The 19,175-nt window shown below is 32.1% G+C and overlaps 1 protein-coding gene across 1 annotated transcript; it reads right to left on the bottom strand.

The window, feature by feature from the left end:
* Positions 1-353: 353 nt before the first annotated feature.
* LOC127699931 (uncharacterized) lies at positions 354-18,962 on the bottom strand. The gene is made up of 6 exons (XM_052203309.1): positions 18,774-18,962; positions 16,285-16,382; positions 15,685-15,805; positions 5,917-6,048; positions 3,892-4,071; positions 354-502 (listed from the first exon to the last, which is right to left on the bottom strand). The coding sequence occupies exons 1-6, from the start codon at positions 18,913-18,915 to the stop codon at positions 354-356; spliced, it is 822 nt and encodes a 273-aa protein (XP_052059269.1). The 5' UTR covers positions 18,916-18,962.
* Positions 18,963-19,175: the final 213 nt, after the last annotated feature.

The following is a 19,175-nucleotide window of genomic DNA, read 5'->3' as shown; positions in this document are numbered from 1 at the left end:
GTTGACATATTTTTTTTCTACTCTGATAGTGCACTTTTTTATTTGCTCTCTAACGTCATATATTCTTTCTTTCAAGTTTTCAATCTCGATGGCACCTGATGAAAAATATTCCCGAAACACAAGTGCTGTGCATAAAAATCACATCAGGTTTTGTAGATAAATCCTTACTTTACACTTATTAATTTTAGCTTATATTTGCTCGAGTTAAAGCTTGGTTCTTCTTGAAATCTAAATTCATGTTTTGCCTCCGATTGTCTATGCATACTAATAAGCTGATTGAAAAATGTAATAACAGTTCACAAATATATGTTTTGTTAAATCTGATATATACATATATAATTATCATAGATGAACTATGAGAGCAAAAAATAATAATTAATTTTTTTGCAGACAAACCAATTCAATTTTGATGTACAGTTTTCCTGTGAAATTTGTAAATCTTTTATTTCTGTTACAGATATGTTTGCCGATAAGCATCGAACCGGGATCCTATTGTTATCTCCTACAAAAATCATAAACTCATATTTAAAGCAATATAAATGATAACGTAAGGTAGTAGAAACATATAAAATTTCAAATAAAAAGTATACTTACCTGTTTTTTTAAACATTATATAACAATCTTTGTAATAGAAAAAAAAACTTTTTCGAGTATCAACTTAAATGACACCAGTTTTTTAACTGATTTCCTTCTACGCGGTCTAGCGAATGGTAACACAATCCATTGTCGGAAAAACGAGATACAATTGACATTCTAGCATATTCTGGAATACGATTTAGAGTTTCCTCTGTTTCACATTTGTGTAAAAAATGTTTCAAAGATCGTTGCTAATCAAATCTGTGAAATACGTATTTGTACGTTTGATCAACGTTTGATCAACTGCATTAATTTTTTGTATTACATATTTTCGGAATAACAAGGACAACCTTTATATTAAATGTTCACTATATTTATAGATATTTAGTTTGGGTAAAGTATAAATTCATCAATGACACGTATCATCATCTATTCACCGTACATTCCGAATTATGAAAAAAATCTATTCAAGTCTTTTAATTGCTGCAAAAAGTAATCGCTGAAATGTGAACATTTTTTGAAAGACGTTTCTTTAAATATACACAAGAGCTTATAAAAGGCCCTTGATAATGAAATCCGAAATACGATGTAAAATAAGATTTTTTGTTTGTAAGGTGCATTATTTGTGTATTGATCAGCTTGCATTTATAAATGAGTTGTCATTTGTCTATTTCAGGTTTTGAGTACTGACAAATAAATTTGACGAATTGAGTGTCCATGGGTAATTGCTTATTTTCTCCGTTATATATATATATATTTGAAAAAATGAATTTCCATGCTGATTCACGGTTCGTGAAATTGTAGCCCTCAATTCCCCCCCCCCCCCCCATCCCCCCCCGTCCCCCCCGTCCCCTCCCCCTCCCACTCCATCACCAAAAATGATATTAGTATAAAGACTTATTGTGTTACTGGCTGTATTATAGAGAATTAAATCTTTATAATCTCAACCAAAAAAACATATATGTCCAGGTGAATTGTGAAAAATGTGCATGGGCAAAATGTCGTCCTTCCTTTTAATATTATATTTTTAAGTTGGGACAAAAATGTTTTGAACAATTTTTATATTATATGTTTGATTTTTTATGTGTCATAGAAGGATTCTTGCGAAGATTTATTTAGGGTAAACACCCAAATCAAGTTGAGGTTTTTATGACATATTTGCAATATTTAATGGGGCTGATTTCATGTGTCACATTTAACAGGCTTATATATTTAACGATCATGTATTCGAAAAAAACATAAAACTAATATAAATTGCAAAGTGAATGAATAAACTTAATTATCAAAAATCGACGTGTCATAGCTACAGAGAAAATTGATATTTACAATAACGAAGTATAATTGACGCGTGCGATTTATTCAACACAATATAAAAGGTCATAAAAATGTAGAAACCCGAATTTTACTGAAAGCGGGGATTGCCAGTTTTAAGGTTTGCATTTGCCAATAGCCACTTTCGCCGTTTAGTAAAGCTAGGTAAAAATTCCGAAAACAGATTTTGTTTGCATTGATATTTATGATCATTTAACGTCAAATATATTGCATTATGGACAATTGAACAAATCAGAAGTATTTTTCACGGAAGGAAATGAATATCATTGAAAAATCGACCAGTGTATTGAAAACTATAGACCAAGCTCGTAAAGGGAGACAAGCCTTATAAATCTGCACAAACAATTTTTTGTAAAAATTAATAGATTTACCTGGCACTGAACGCTACTAAAAATTTCCAAATAACTATTGTTCGGAAACGTTCTTAACGCTACTGAATCATACGCAAGGCGTTTTTTCTTAAATACCTGAATCTGTACTGATCGATACTTAATCGCTCGCGGTAGCCAGTACTGAACATGTACTGAACGACTGAAAAATATCTTGACATTTTTTCTTGCGATAAATTTAGACATTTAAGAGTTGTTCAGTTTAAAATGACCGTTACAGTAGTAAAACCCGTTACCATTGTATACAGGTATATGACCAAAAGTACATAAAAAATAATTAAATTTATTTAAAGTCAACTTTGCCTCAGGGAGCTGGAAAGTTAATACTAAATATACTATGTATCTATCAATGGAGTATGTTAAAACAAATTCAAATAAACAATATCAGGGCTCAATCACTGACATTTGAGTTGTTGATACCTTCGGGGATAAACAGTTCATTAGCAGCATTATCATTTACATTTAAAAAGTCAGGGAAGTATAAATAAATAGAGAAATAATAATAATAATAATGAAAATTTATAAGCGCCCTATATAAAAAAATAAAAATTACTCTAAGGCGCTGTTCATTCAACATGGTAATTAAAACAAATGAATGACAAAAACATAAAACATACATTGTGTCAGATTCAAATACTGAAAAATAAAAAAAATAAAAAAATATAACAAAAATGCCTATCATAAAATAAAAGGTCAATACGCAAATACATGTTAAAACAAGAATAAGATTCATCTATAGTTAATCTCTTATATTACTAAGTAGCACTGCATTAATGGAGCTGCAATGTAATATGCTCTGTGTAGTCAATAACTTAGACAATTCACAACAATAACTAAATACCTACAGTTCGGAATTAAACTCAAATGAGTACTCCTCACTGTGTTACGTATTCAGTATGTACATATATTTTTTTCCTCACTTCATGCGTTGTCTATTAATGTATAAGACAACAATAGATGTTGTTTAATGTGAATAAGAAAACGTCTAAATAACACGATACATAATTAAATATAAAAAATCACAAATTTACCGATGTGAGGATGCCTTTTTCATGGGATAGGTAACTCTCCATACAATTTTGTTGTATTCAAAATTATCAGGACTACGTGTCTATAAGCTACTGAAGTAGACCATATAATTTACAATAATCATCCGCTTACAACGTTTATGCAACTCAGATAAAAAGTCCGATTTCGAATGTTAAAATGATATGGGCACTGATACCACTGGTAGCGAAGGAACAACTTTCCGTTTTGAAACCCTATTTTTTTTTTTTTACTTTCGTGTTAGTCAATCGTTGTGCACTGTTTAAATCATTGTCTCTCTCTCTTTCTCTTTACTGTGACTACGAAGTAGTCTGTCGGTTCTAGAATTATTGTCGTTAAATGCCCCTTTGCTATCTTTTTCATGATATACATAATGAGAAGTTCTAGATTAATTTGTTGCATTCACGTAATGTCATTACATCAGGTTGACTATATATCAATTGAAATTTTATTATTACTAGGCGAGGGAGTATCATTCATCGCGGTTATGTGATAATACAAGTTTTGTCAAATAAAAAAAATCAAATAAAAAAAGGGAAAATCTCACCTCCTGGAATCTCTACTTCAATATTTTCTCGAAAAATATTTGTCCATATTCTTTCCCAGACGGTTCTGTTCGTACACGCGTTAGAGCGCAAGAGCAACATGTTTCTCTTTTTGCAATTTTCAAGTTGTGTGGAATAAGGCAATCCCCAGTATCTTGCATCTAATGAGGGATTTCCATCTTCTAAAATTTTAAAATGCGGACGATAACACCCCATTCAATATTACAATGTACACATATCTGAAGAACAATGACTATAACACTTTTCAAACGAAATACTTCCATAGTGCTTTTCTGCATTTAGTTTAAAAAGGTACGCTAAAACTCAAACATGTCTTAGCTAAGCATGCAGAAGTATTATCATACATGATAAAAAATGCACTAAATCAAAAGGTACCTTCAAACCGGAGCGCCACAATCCCATAGATATTTATTTGCAGGTACATTTACTTATCCATAACAAATGGTATGCTTAATAATTATTCTTCTAATTTAATAAATAAAGGAAAATTGATACATTCAAATAGCTGTAAACACTGTTGGAGTTCGTGTGATTTATTAAGATTTTGCTTTTTACCTCAATTGCTTAGCTCTGATTGGGACTGACAATGTATGACAACACTGGCAATGTACTGTTGCCTCTCATTTGTAATAGTTGAAACCCTCCCCCTAACCTGGGGCACCTGTATAACAGAACAACATAAGAACAAACTATGAAAATCAGTTGAAAAGGTTTTAACTCCGCAGATAGATACAAACCAAAAACATCTAACAAAAACACAGACTGGACGTGGCAGGGTCTTGATACATCCACACAATAAAAAAGACGCTAAGTGCAGATCTGAGATTACTCGCAGCTACTGACAGCTAGTTCAAAGCCAATAACAAATAATTGAAAAATCATGCATCTAAGACTAAAATATGAATCAGTACATGTACACATCCAGCATCCAATAGATTTTTGTGTGAAGACGTCTTTAACTTCCAAACTAAATCTTTGTATCTATGGAAAAATTTTGTAAAGGTTTTAAGTAATTTGTGGTAGCGAACTCCCTGACTTAATAATTAACCAGTTAAGTCTTTTTTTAATATATGGTTTCATTTATTCAAGTAGATGTACATCTTTAGTTTTAAAACTTTGATGGTTCCTGTTAACGATAAATCAAGCGTATATAAACCAAGCGTGAAGATTGCGATATCCATATCATTTTACTTGTATCGCATTTCAAAAATATTAAATTCTAAAACCAAAGTATAAGACACATGTTATTATTACATCTTGATGCAATCGATGAACCTTGCGAACTGTCATTTAGGTCGATCAGCTGATTATTTGTCGATTATATGTAGTCACTTACGATTGAGCTGAAATCACAAAAACGAAATTGCTGGCAAAGTATATCGACAGTTCTGATATATGTCGATGAGATTGTTTACTAAAACTGATTTTGCTAAATATATCTTCGTCATTTGAACTATGGCGGATATTTGTCCCATTAGAAATCTTACTACGTCTTCTTACTTTTATATTAATGTCTTTAGATTTGTCTGCAAATTTTACGACATTGATGAACTTTATATTTGTCAGTATTTAAACATATTCCCCAATGAATAATCAAATCTTATTAAGCCTTTCAGTTCATTTTCAGTTATTTCAATTGCAGTATAATTATTATCGTTATGATATTAATGCAATTAACAAATCTGATATGTTTTCAATTACTGTAAATTCAGAAATTATTGCGAGGTTTTATTTGTTGCGAATAGTGCGACTGGGTTAGTATCGTAATAATAAGAACTCGCATTCTTAAATCTGACAAATGTATTTGCATGCAGATATTCGTCTAATTGCAATAATTATTCTCACATTTTGGTCTGTCATGTCGAAATGGCAATAATCAGTGCACGCAATAATTTCTAAATTTACAGTATAGAATAACAATTACAGTATAATGCAAATGCATCAACAAGAATTATATAAATGTATACACTTAAATCGCTATCTAAATATAATAGTAACAAACTAACCGCACAAGCCTTGGATACTTATATTTGTAGTCATACAATGTGTTTCATATAGTTGTGGTTGATTTCCCCTGCACATAAAGGTCATGCACATTTCGTCATCGTTGCCACTTCTTTGATAATCACCATTAAAGACTAATAAACAATAATATCAGATAGTACTCAGTTCAGATACTGAATTTTAACTTTTTTTTGTCTTTAAATTCCGCTGAAAGAAAATATCTAATTAAAGACAATAGTAGTTTTCCAACGGTCAAATCTCTCTAGGCCATTAAGCATGTACATTAGAAGGTTTAAGTAAAACCTTAGGTCATTTTCTCCAAAATATGAGTGAATCATTATGAGATCAAATCAGCACTACCTATTACTCCGGAAATTCTTCTTAAAATCCGGTCCGTGCTGAATTTTTCAGACATTAATAGTATGACTTTTTAGTGTATGTTTTTATTCTCCTTTTTTCTTATGTGCCGAAAATCTAATTTCATGAATTTAGTCGGCCCAGATGGAGAACCACATAAAAGTTTAAAAAGGGAAGACATAGTGGTAAAAGTGAACATGTTGATAGTACCTTTCAAGTGGACTAAAACTATACAGTTTGGGGAAAAAAATCAAGGATCCCATTGATTAAAAGTCTGGAATCTAAATTATGTCCATATTCTGCGTATTGCTATGTTTTTGTTTATTCCAAATTGGCTATATGTAAAGTGAGAGGAATTTTGTTTGTTTATTCCAAACTAGCTAAAGATATAGGGAGAGGGTTGAGATTTCACAAAACATGTTTAACTTCTCCGCATTATTGTGCCTATATCGATTCAGGAACCTCTAGCCTTTTTAAGTCTCGTGAGTTTTAACATTTTTGGTTCATTTGTATATTTCAGAGTTGAGTGTGGCATTCATTTCGTTTAACTAGTATACATTATTATTTAGGGGCCAGCTGAAGCTCGCCCCCGGCGGCTGGATTTTATGCTGCATTGAAGATCCATTGTTGGCCTTGGAACGTTTTCTGCTATTTGGTCTGGTTGTTCTCTCTTCGATATATTCACCGTTTCCATTCCCTATTCTATGATAAGCGTCTTCTTGTATCAAAGAATCTCCTTTACATTCGAATCCACAGTCGGTAAAATGCCACATAATGGAAAATGACACAATCGATACATTTACAGATAAGATGACTATGTGGTATATTAAAATCAAAGACTTCGAAAACATGTCGCAAGCGAGTTGAGACACAGACATGTTGTATTGATCAACCAAATCTTGATTGTGAACGTGAAATTTACACTAGTAAACCAATTTTGAAATGCAACGTTCATTTTTTTCTTTACAGCTCTTAAAAGACGGAACAAATAGTTTTTAAGTCATGTTCAGTGTTTCAGTTTATATTCACACTTATTCACAGTAATACATTCAGTACTGTTTAGACAATACGCTTGCAGTCAATAAATTTCTGTTTAAAATGTTCAATAGCTGTCATTTATCTGTATGCACAACATACTGAATAGTCTGAAAAGGTACAGAACAATAATTGATTGGATCTAACTATTCTGTAAGATCTTTTTTGATCATAAAGCTCCTTAACTGTTTCGGTTCCTATATATCATTGGCTTTCAAAAATTTCGGCTTTTATTCTTCCTAAAGAAGTTAAATCTAGAAAAATCCTTCGGACGCATGAATTTTTTATAGTGTTATTTCAGATTTTTGTTTGAGTGAAAGAAAGGCGTCTAAGCAGTATTGAATGTTCATAACATAGAAATAAGTTGAAAATTACTCTGTTAAACTTTATAACAGTAACACACTCAGTTCATTTGTAGTTTGGGGAGGGGGGGTGCTGCCGATTTTATTTCATATAAATTTTATTAATTCTGATTCATTAAGGAATAAACGTTTAAGACAGGAAGTAAAAAATAAGATGTTTCCATAAAAAAACGGGGGTTAAATGAAATATTCATTGAGTTACAAAAAAGAAATCTTGTTTCTGCGATAAAAAAAAAAGATAGGAAAATGTTTAGCTTGGAATAAACAGCACAACTGGTATTCCTACATATTCTTTAACATCATTTACAAAGGATGAAATTTTACAAAATCACAAATCTGTCCTTCTTTCATTTGGTATTAACATCAAAGAAAACGAAGAAAATATACCGTCATTATACTGGATACCAAAACTTCACAAAACTTCGTAGAAAGAACGATACATAGCTGGATCATCAAGATGTTCGACTAAACATCTTTCTAAAGTGTTGACTACTATTCTTTCTACAGTAAAAGATGGCCTTCAAAAATATTGTGACGAGATATATTCAACCAGTGGTGTCAATCAGATGTGGATTCTCAAAAATTCTAAAGATCTACTGCTAAATCTCAGATCACAATCTGAGATTTAGCAGCAACATTAAGATCTTTGATTTTTCTACGCTTTACACTACTATTCCCTATGCTTAATTGAAAGATCGACTTCACCATCTCATTAAACAGAGTTTTTGCTATAAAAATGGGAATCGTAGATATAAATTTCTTGTTTTGGGCTATAATAATTCTAATTTTGTGAAGAACCACACTGATTCTATCAGAATATACAGTGAAGATGATATTATCAAAATGCTGGACTTTTTAATCGACAATATATTTGTTGAGTTTGGAGGATTGATATTTCAACAGACTGTCGGTATTCCAATGGGTACTAATTGTGCTCCCCTTCTGGCCGACTTGTTTTTGTACTCATATGAAACAGAAATCATTCAGAACCTTCTAAAGGACAATAGAAAAAGCACCTTGCAAAATTCTTTAATTTTACTTTCAGATATATTGATAATATCCTATCACTGAATAACCCATATTTCAGTCAGTACTTGCATCTCATATATCCCAGTGAACTTGAAATTAAGGATACTACTAATACAATAAGGACTGCTTCTTACCTTGATATTTTCCTCAATATTGACACAGATGGACGACTTCACACTAAAATCTTTGACAAACGGGATTATTTCAACTTTTCAATTATCAATTTTCCATTTCTCAGTAGTAACATACCCTCTGCTCCGTTATATGGTGTTTACATATCTCAATTGATACGTTATGCTCGAGCATGTTCACACTGATTTCATATACAGGAGTGTGCTACTTACGTTCGTGTTGCTTAGTCCTTAGTTTTCTATGTTGTGTCATCTGTACTATTATTTGTCTGTTTGTCTTTTTATTTTTAGCCATGGCGTTGTCAGTTTGTGTTCGATCTATGATTTTGACTGTCCCTCTGGTATCTTTCGTCCCTCTTTTACGTAGAAACTGCTCCAACAGAGTAATGAGGAGGAAAGAGTAAAAATGACACTCCGTAAATGTTATGGACACCTTCACGAATTTGTTGATCTATACGATGTGTCTGAGTCCAAACTGACTAATGACATTTTTACCACGTCTTAGATTGTGGTTTAACATCGATGTCGTCTGTCTGCTAAGTGCCGAACATGACCTATTCCCGAATATGACTGTTAAACCGAGTGTGAATTTGCATTGTTATACGACGTGTCTCGGTATTTTGTACATCCAACATTCATGTATTTATTTTTGATGTTTGATGGTTTCAGTTGGATAATGTGTTATGTCTTATCGTTTGTTGTCCAAAAAATTATGAAATTGCCTTTCAATACCATCATTGTCATAAAAATTGTTTGACGAGTATTGTGAAAATAACTGTATAAAGTTCGCGATTACATGTTAGTTACGTAAGCGCGTCATTGTTTGTGATATCCTGTGGGGTTTGTCGTTGATGGAATATGTTCGTTGTTGTTCTGCGGTTTGCATGTTGTGTCGACTATTATATTATGTGTTTATGCGTTTCTCTGTGATGAATGTTCTTGTGTGTGTTTGTGCTGTATATCTGTCACGTAGTGTTGTCATTTTAGCGATATTTTTTAACATTGTCATAAAGCGGGAGGTTTGGCTAGCCATTAAACCAGGTTCAACCCACCATTTTTTCTTAAAATGTCCTGTACCAAGTCAGGAATATGGCAGCTATTATCAAATAGTTCGTTTCTATGTATTTTGGCGTTTGTTTTTGTTGCACTTCAGTGGTCCTGTTGTTCCTTTGTTTTCCTCTTATAGTTGATATGTTTCCTACGGTTTTAGTTTGTAACCCGGATCTGTTTTCCCTCAATCGATTTATGACTTTTGAACACCGGTATACTTCTGTTGCCTTTATTTAGCAACGCAAAATAATTTCAATCCCTTGAGAACCTTCGATTACCTATTGCAGGATTTCAAATTTGTTTAAATTGTTAATTCGTACTCGTCCTAAACATGAATGAAATAGTTGCATCTGGACACAAATAATAATCAATTATCAAAAAGATCATAAATTTATTATAGTATCTGGCTGAGTCCACAAAATTAGCGAAGACAATTTCAATTGAATGAGGTTTAGATGTGTACGACGATCGCATTGAGTCTGAAAGGAAGTTGGTAATCGATTGTTCAATAACTGAGAAATATTTCTATCGGACATTTGATTGGTAAATAACTTAATTCATAATATTATAAAGATAATTTCTATTCAAAAGATGTTTCTTCCTCAAATACTCATAATAAATTTCACTTCCTGGATATCTAGTGTTATCCACACTAGGACGCCATTGGCAATCGACTGTTTGTATTCAAAACCTGATTTAAAATACATGTAAACATTGATTTATTTCAATCGGAACGTGGTAGAGTTTAGTTTACGTGTTGAGGACACTAAGACCCGACCGCTTTAACCTTGATGTGATCAGGTCGTACATTCATCAGTTTTACGTAGTGTCTATTTCAGTCTTCAATTATTAATTGGAATGAGTGTCGTAATATCATTCACGACTCACTTCGTGCTTACTGTTTTAAATGGATAAAACGGGAAAAAGCTGACAAAAAATCTTTGGACTCTTTTTTTAATTCAGTAATGAAGATAGTTGATATACGTATACAATATTTTAAAGAACATTTTACTCTTAACAACCATAAAAATCATATTTCTCGTATCAAACATAAACTAAAAGAACTAGCCAAGGAATTTGTTTTTGTCCCGGCTGTTAAAGCTGCTAATAATATCATTATAGTTTGACGTAAATTTTACATTGAGGTTCTGCAAAAGGAAAACACGAATTCACAAACATTCCAACTGACTTCATTTTCAGAAAACGATATCTGTAACAAACATAAACTATTAGCTACTTCTTTACAAGCAGAACCAAATACAATGAGAGTCCCAACTATGTTCTGGCTTCCGAAGCTGCACAATACACCTTACAAATATAGATTTATTTTGTCTTCAGGTCATTTTTCCACAACTAAATTGTCTATTCTACTTACTAGTACACTTGGTACAATCAAAAACCTGATAATAAATTGTTCAAATAAGGCCTTTGAAAATAGTGGAATTAACTACTTTTGGAGTGTCAAAAACTCGTTGGAAGTACTTTATAAATTGCATGCATATATTGGTGATTTTGAATCTGTTCTACCCTATATACCACTTTGCCTCATATTCTTATTAAGAAAAAAATCACACACCTAATTAAATGGGCATTTGAAAAGTCGGAATGCGAATACATATGTTCAACCTCTTTTAGGTCATTTTTTAGTAGCAACAAACAAAAGAGCTATGTCAATTGGACATGCTTTGATACTATATCTGCCCTTGAATTTTTACTTAATAACATTTGTGTTCGCTATGGAGATTCCGTATATCGTCAAGTTATCGGAATTCCAATGGGGACTAACTGTGCACCACTTATTGCGGACCTGTTTTTGTATTGTTATGAGTTACAATTTATGACTAAAATCAGCAAAGACCCAACGAAACAACATCTGATACAAAAATTTAACAATACTTTTAGATATTTGGATGATATATTTATACTAAAGAAATTTATCCTGTTGAACTTACTTTAAATAAAGCTAATACTAACAATGACCACTGTCCTTTCCTCGATCTTGATATCTATATCATTAACGTGAAGCTTAATACAAAAATTTATGATAAAAGAGATGATTTTTCATTTCCTATCGTTAATTATCCATTTTTAGATGGTGACGTTCCCTTGTCACCATCTTATGGTGTTTATATATCTCAACTTGTACGATTCGCTCGTGTATGTAACAACGTATAAGATTTTAGCGAGAGAAATTTATGTATCACTGAAAAATTATTACACCAGGGTTTTTGATATCATAAACTAGTCAAAACATTTACTAAATTTTATCATCGGTATAAGGATATCATTCGTAAATACAACTCAACATGCAGACATCTTATACGTTCGGTATATTTCACATCCAATCTTTTATGGTAATATTCTTTACAAAGCACAAAAATGTCAGTATTCACCTCAAAAGCTAATAAAACCTTTAAACAGACTTATTAAGAAGGGATATAGCTACGATACTGTTGTCAGGTCATTAAAAATTGCATATTTTGGCTTTAATATTGATTCACTTATAGGGTCTTTGCATCGGAATTAAACATATTTATTCTAAAACCAGTTGTTGGCATGACACGGGTTATGTTCTTCTCATATATTTTATGATGGTATAATACTGAACCCCTAACAGGAGGGATTGTTACTGATATTCATATGATGAAGACATAATCTTTCAATCAGTTTAATTGAAGTCTGGAGCTGGCATGTCAGTAACTGCTAGTAGTCTGTTGTTATTTATGTATTATTGTCATTTTATTTATTTTCTTTTGTTTCCTATTCTGACATCGGACTCGGACTTCTCTTAAACTGAGTTTTACTGTGCGTACTGTTTTTTCTACATTGGCTAGAGGTATAGGGGGAGGGTTTAGATCTCAAAAAACATGTTTAACCCCGCCGTATTTTTGCGCCTGTCCCAAGTCAGGAGCCTCTGGCCTTTGTAAGTCTTGTATCATTTTTAATTTTAGTTTCTTGTGTATAATTTGGAGTTTAGTATGGCGTCCATTATCACTGAACTAGTATACATATTTGTTTAGGGGCAACCTGAAAGACGCATCCGGGTGCGGGAGTTTATCGCTGCATTGAAGACCCATTGGTGGCCTTCGGCTGTTGTCTGCTCTATTGTCGGGTTGTTGTCTCTTTGACACATTCCCCATTTCCATTCTCAATTTTATTTGACAAAACAACACATCCAATTATGAGGGGTAACGTATCAATTGTGATTTGTAACGCTATATTTATAGGTCATCGATGTTTTTTTTTTTTCAAACGGGAGGGTGTTTCTACGCTACAATTTCATCGAAGGGCGACAGTCCTGTTATGAGATGTGGCCGAGAATCATCCGCGAGAGTGAAAGACGTTTGATAATATGTGTATCGCTATTTTGCCTGTGACGTCAATGATGTTTACACTACACGTGTGTCCTTAGTTTCTAGCGCTAATTTTCTATCTCAAGCGAGAAGCATGATATGAAAAATTATCACAAAAACATTTCAAAGGGTAATACTCAAAATAGCGATAATAAACAATACCACATAAGAGGATGCTTCTCCGTTTTCAGACAATAATTTACTAATTTCTACCTTTGCCTATTAAGTAGCTACATACAACTTTTGAGTTTATTCTTATTTTAGACAAAAAGTTAAAGAACCACATAACAGTTACTTCCTCAGTTGTCAGTTGTTATTGCGTTGATATATGGTAAACATTTATCTTAGAATAAGGTGCGTGTTTTGAATGAAGCTGCTTAAGGATTAAGATAATTCAAGGAAATTACATTTTCAGCCATTTTGTCTACATATTTGGTATTCAATTATTTCATTGCAATAGCAAGGCACTATGACTGTTGCTTTTTTTTTTACTTTCATGGAGTATATTGTTTAAGTACTTGAGTATAATGTGCATTAAGAAAGGATTGAAAGATACCTAGGTTACAATAAAAAGTTACAATTAAAAAGATAACAGACGAAAAGACAAACTACAGTCTACAAAAATTCAGGATTGACCTATATGAACCCTATCAAAAACCCGGGATGATCTAAGGTTATCTGGAAAGGTAAGTAGATCTTATCCACATGTTGCATCCATGGTGCTGCTCAGAGCAGCAAATATTTTTCTCAGAAGATTATTGATGAGAAGGCACTATATCCGTTTCCGGTAAAAATGAAATGAATGGTTTACAAATTGTTTTCTTCATAATTCAGGGTTGATATACCTCAATTGATATTTTACGCTCGAATCTGTTCTAATATACGGTCCATCGTAACAGAGATATACTCCGTAAACAAAAACTTCTTAAACAGAGTTAATACCGACTGAAACCGACACTATAGGTTGTACGTTAACCATCAGGAATTGATTTACCTAATAGTATACGATTTGCCTATGTCTCAACTCACCGATCTTACATCTTTATATATCAGAAAAGACATCTGATATGTAAATTTAACGATTGTGTACTATTTCCGGAAATGACATTATGACTGAATGCATGCATATCAAGTACATTTATTTTGTCTTAGTTTATGCTTTTTACCTTGATTCGTATCTTCTTTAAAAATTTATGAGATTTTCGGTATACATGGTTTGTACTTTTTGAATATGAAAAAAAACATCCCCTTTCCAGAGACAGAACGCTACGACACAAACCATACATAGAACACACATAGAACACTATAAGACTAATAGGACGATTTTGTAGCACATGTCTCTGATAAAGACGCAATAGTAGAAGAATCGACAAGATATACATAAAAAGTGCCTCTCAGGCAGATGCAAGATTTTATTTTTTGAGAAGAGAGTATTTGCATCATGTTGAATGTACCATAATGAATTTGAAATGACGAATGTCAATACAGACTCTGTTCTATTGTGTTTGATTTTCCACTGAGTGTACGGATTGTATGTGCTGATTTGGTACACTTTATTTTTTTTCTCTTACACTATATAAAGAGTGCGTCTCTTGTACAGTATGGAAGTAGCAACAAACTTCCCCGTGATTGAGAAATATGCTCTAATATAATATCAGCTACTAGCTACTATTCTTGATGTACCTTCTATTATGTATGCTACTTTATTTTACCGCTTTCTGACAGGTTCTTATGTGAATGGATATGCAGTCCGTTTGAATTATAGGCCCTTTTCATAGATCATATGTTGTCTTGTATATATTATATATCTTGATTTACCCCGTGGTTGTCATATTGATGTTAATGTTTCTTTGCCATGTTTACTTTAAAATTTATTTGTTGGGCAATGTACGTCAGAATTTGAAGGTTTTTTTTTTGCATGCTTTGCAAGAGCATATTTATGATTTTTGTATATTACCCTACAGCTGTGTTCTTTGATTCATAAATGTTGCGAGATTGATATCTAGCAAAAAAGTCAGGTCAAAACGTCTAGAACTTGCGATAAGCTGATAATGTGTGCTCCAAATTAAATTGAAGGTATCATTGTAACTTGGAAATGACGAACAGAGTATATAGTTCTGTATTATGATTTTGGTATTTTCATGTGCATATTGTAATTCTGTTTCATGAATTGATACAAAATCGTTTACATTACGATGTGCATGACGAGCTCTAATATACGTATATATTATCGGGTTTACATGTTTTTAAAATTGATCTCTGAACAGTCAGAATATTTAGCATTCAAAAAGAACGAACCAACAACTGTTCATCCTTCATAATCAGTACATAACGATAATGACACATTATGCTCAAACACAATACGATCGTTTAATATCACAATCACAAATACGTAGTTTCATATGTTTTATCTAACCTGATTTCAGTTAATTTTAATAAAGGCAGGTACTTACCCTTATGAACTAATACTGCTTCAGATTTGTTGTATTTTTTGCACTTATCTAAACTTAGCTTCGATCTAAAGTAAATGTCCTCTTTAACATGTTTTAGACACATGCATTCTTGCAGATGTTTCTAAAACAATACAATAGCATATATCAATTGAATAGAATACTCCAAAGCAGATATTTTCCGTAAAATACTTTGTAAGTGCTAACATAAACAAGTCATTTGCTGGCGGATAATACATTTTCTTTTGCATTTTCGCTGCAAATAACAATGATGTGTATTGTATCTTTAAAATGATCATACATTTCATAATTTACCTCACCAATTTGCTAAAACAAATGATTCTGTTGTATGCAAAAGGAATATATATTGTTTAAAGACATTTACAGTACCAATTCTATTGCAGCAAATGCACATTTCGACACATAATCATGTATCTTGAGTGATGATCAAGGTCAACCACCTAATACTAATGTTAGAGGTCAAATACAACCAAAAAGGACCAAACTTAAGTCCAAATCCTAACGAAAAATCCGAGGTATGCATAAAGGAGATACTTTTCTTAATTTAAATGATCTTGAAAACAATAAAATTACTTGCTTTACCTTATAGCTAAAATATTTCGTATTATTACATTTCCATAAGCATAATCCGGTTGATGACTCCAAAAATATGTCTCTTTGCTCTTGCAACTGGTAACATCCTACAATAAGATGATTTTAATAAAATGAACATTACAACGATTATATTAGTTCTACTCATGGAGTTGTCATTGCATCTTACCGGTTTCTATACGTTGTTGAGTTACTGTCTCATATGATCTAGCATTACTCTATATTTTTTAGGAACACTACGTTGATGAAGTTTAAGAAACACTTTTCTATTAATTGCTTAAGGTTGTTCGCTTATCTGTTATCAAGCTTTTTGAAAGACTGATATAAATTGACAGAATATAAAATACCGACCTAAAAAAGCAAAAAAATCTGTGTCCTTGTTTTTGAGATATAGTCCATTGAAAATTTAGAGGAAAATGATTCTCACTAGATTTTTCATTTATTTAACATTGGAACCTTTTTTCAAATACTATGAAAAGCTAGATTTTCAAAAATGGCTTTTAAATCATATGTAATAAAAAATCATTAACAAATAAGTAACGTATCTCACTGATGCAAAGCCGTTAGTTAGTTTTCTCGTTTCATTTGTTTTACATTTGTCATTTCGGGGCACTTTATAGCTTACTATGCAGTAAGGGCTTTTCTCATTGGAGGTACGGTGACCTAAAGTTGTTCATTGCTGTGTCATTTGGTCTCTTGTAGAGAGTTGTCTCATTGGCAATCATACCACACCTCCTTATTTTTATATAGCTTTGAATTCTAGTCCACTTGGCTATCATTGTTGGTCCAATTCGGTTTATACCTTTCAATGTTATAACAATCAGTGGGTCAGTGCCTATGATGATATATTCTTACTCCCCGAGTGTACAACTTACACATAAGTTCAGTACGTCAGTACTGGTATGTCAATACGGATATTGGTATATTGAAATTGCTGTTAAAACCCAAGGAAATTAATTTAACAAATGTATTTGATGTACTGTTCGATCAGCTTTTGGAAGTCTGATTTAGATTTTTACATTATTAAATTATATGGCCTTCAGCAAAAAATGAAGATATATAAAGTGTCTAAATGCGTACACGAAGAAGTAAAATTGGTATCGTATAGTCAAATTTTCACAAACATATGATATGTTGAAAATATCTTTATTATTCCAAACTTTTCAAGCAAGTTACCGTTAAACAAATTTTGTGTCTTTATAAAGCCATATCTGTTCGCGAGTTTGAATGTTTGCCGGTTTTAGTTTAACTCTTATATTCCATAAGGGTTAAGTAATATGGGAAAATATTTTCTCAGCTTTCTTTGAATCGTGAATTAGCAAAAAATAAACCTGTTGCGACCAACATAACAGTATACTGTTTAAAGTATATTATTTAATACCCTCTATAATAACGTCAGTATTAAATTGGTAACATACATCTGGCATATGGAAGATTGATAACTTTTTAAGATATCATGAAATATAGTGAATTGTTTTTAACAAACTTTCGAAATGATATAAATCGACCTCTGTATTATATCATCATATTAACTTTTGAAATCTAACAACAGGAAAAACAGGTGAAACACAAATTTGGTTATGTCTGTACGCCAATAACATAGCAAAGCTTTGAAACATAAAGAGATAATCTTAAGATTATGGGCTTTTAAGGGAGTTGAAAGAAAACTAAGTTAAATTGTTTGTGAAATTATGCAGTTTTCGATCTCATAAAGCTGCAGGCAGCTTGTTTTCTTATCACAAAGACATGCAGTAAAAAATCTACCGTCGTTTTTTATGGCCGTTATGACAACAAGTTATCGAAGCAGTACACTAAAAGAATAAAATAGGGTCCATATATTCGGGGTTTTTTTTATTATTATTTTCTCTGTTTATACAGCGTGTGTGTGCATAATAACGTCACATCTATTTTTATAAATGTTCCATCGTCGGTAAATGCAAGCATTCTCTCTGTAGACTACAACGTGATGTATCGTTTATTTAATATTTTGATGAAAAAGTAACCAACTTTTATTCAAATAGAGCTTTATATCGAACAGTACACTAAACGTGCTTCCATGTACAGCATCTCCGTGATCCTTTGTAACTACTTTTAAATTCATGCAATTGATTTGATAACGTCTTTGTGTTTCCCATAAAATGCGAATGCATATTATTAGCAACGTGGCAAAACAAGACCCTAAACTAAGATAAGTTACCACCAGCCCTTACTATAGTATGTCCTTATGTACGACGAATTTTCTTCGCCATAGGGACAATCATCATTCGAAGTATTCCAAAAAAATATTTTTTGTTGCAATTTACCTTTTTTCATGAAATATCTTTTGCGTTTTTGGTATAATGGTAAAAGATTTCAGCAAGGTAAAGTTTATACAATATCTACTATCAAAAGGAACTCAACATATCTGACATGTTTGACCAAATTGACAAATTATATAGGCATTTGCAATCAGTATAAAGATATATTAAATGCATACATACCCAACACTTCCATCCAAGAAGTAACTTTTTGGTAAATACCTATACCTATCCAAAACTGTTTCTGACGTAATACAGACAGTTTAGAAAGAATCGTTGCATCATGTTCAAGTCCGTCTGCACCACATTTTGAAGTTGCATTCATCCATGTTAAGCTGATATTGTAATTTTGAACATCTTGACATTGTCCAGTTTTATCTGTAAGATGAATTAACCAAACAAAATCATTTGATTTTATATTTTTAAATGAATAATTTTTGTCGGGTTTCTTTATTTTCTACTCCTAAAATGATACTATTGGACGGGGATATTATTCTATATGATTTTATACGACAAAATTAATATAATATTAGGTATTTGGAGGCTTAAAATTTTAAGTCATATGAAACGAGTTTCTTGAAATAT

The sequence above is a fragment of the Mytilus californianus genome, unplaced genomic scaffold, assembly GCF_021869535.1.
Source record: "Mytilus californianus isolate M0D057914Y unplaced genomic scaffold, xbMytCali1.0.p SCAF_44, whole genome shotgun sequence".
Taxonomy (NCBI): Eukaryota; Metazoa; Mollusca; class Bivalvia; order Mytilida; family Mytilidae; genus Mytilus; species Mytilus californianus.
This window is presented reverse-complemented; position numbering and strand designations above follow the sequence as displayed.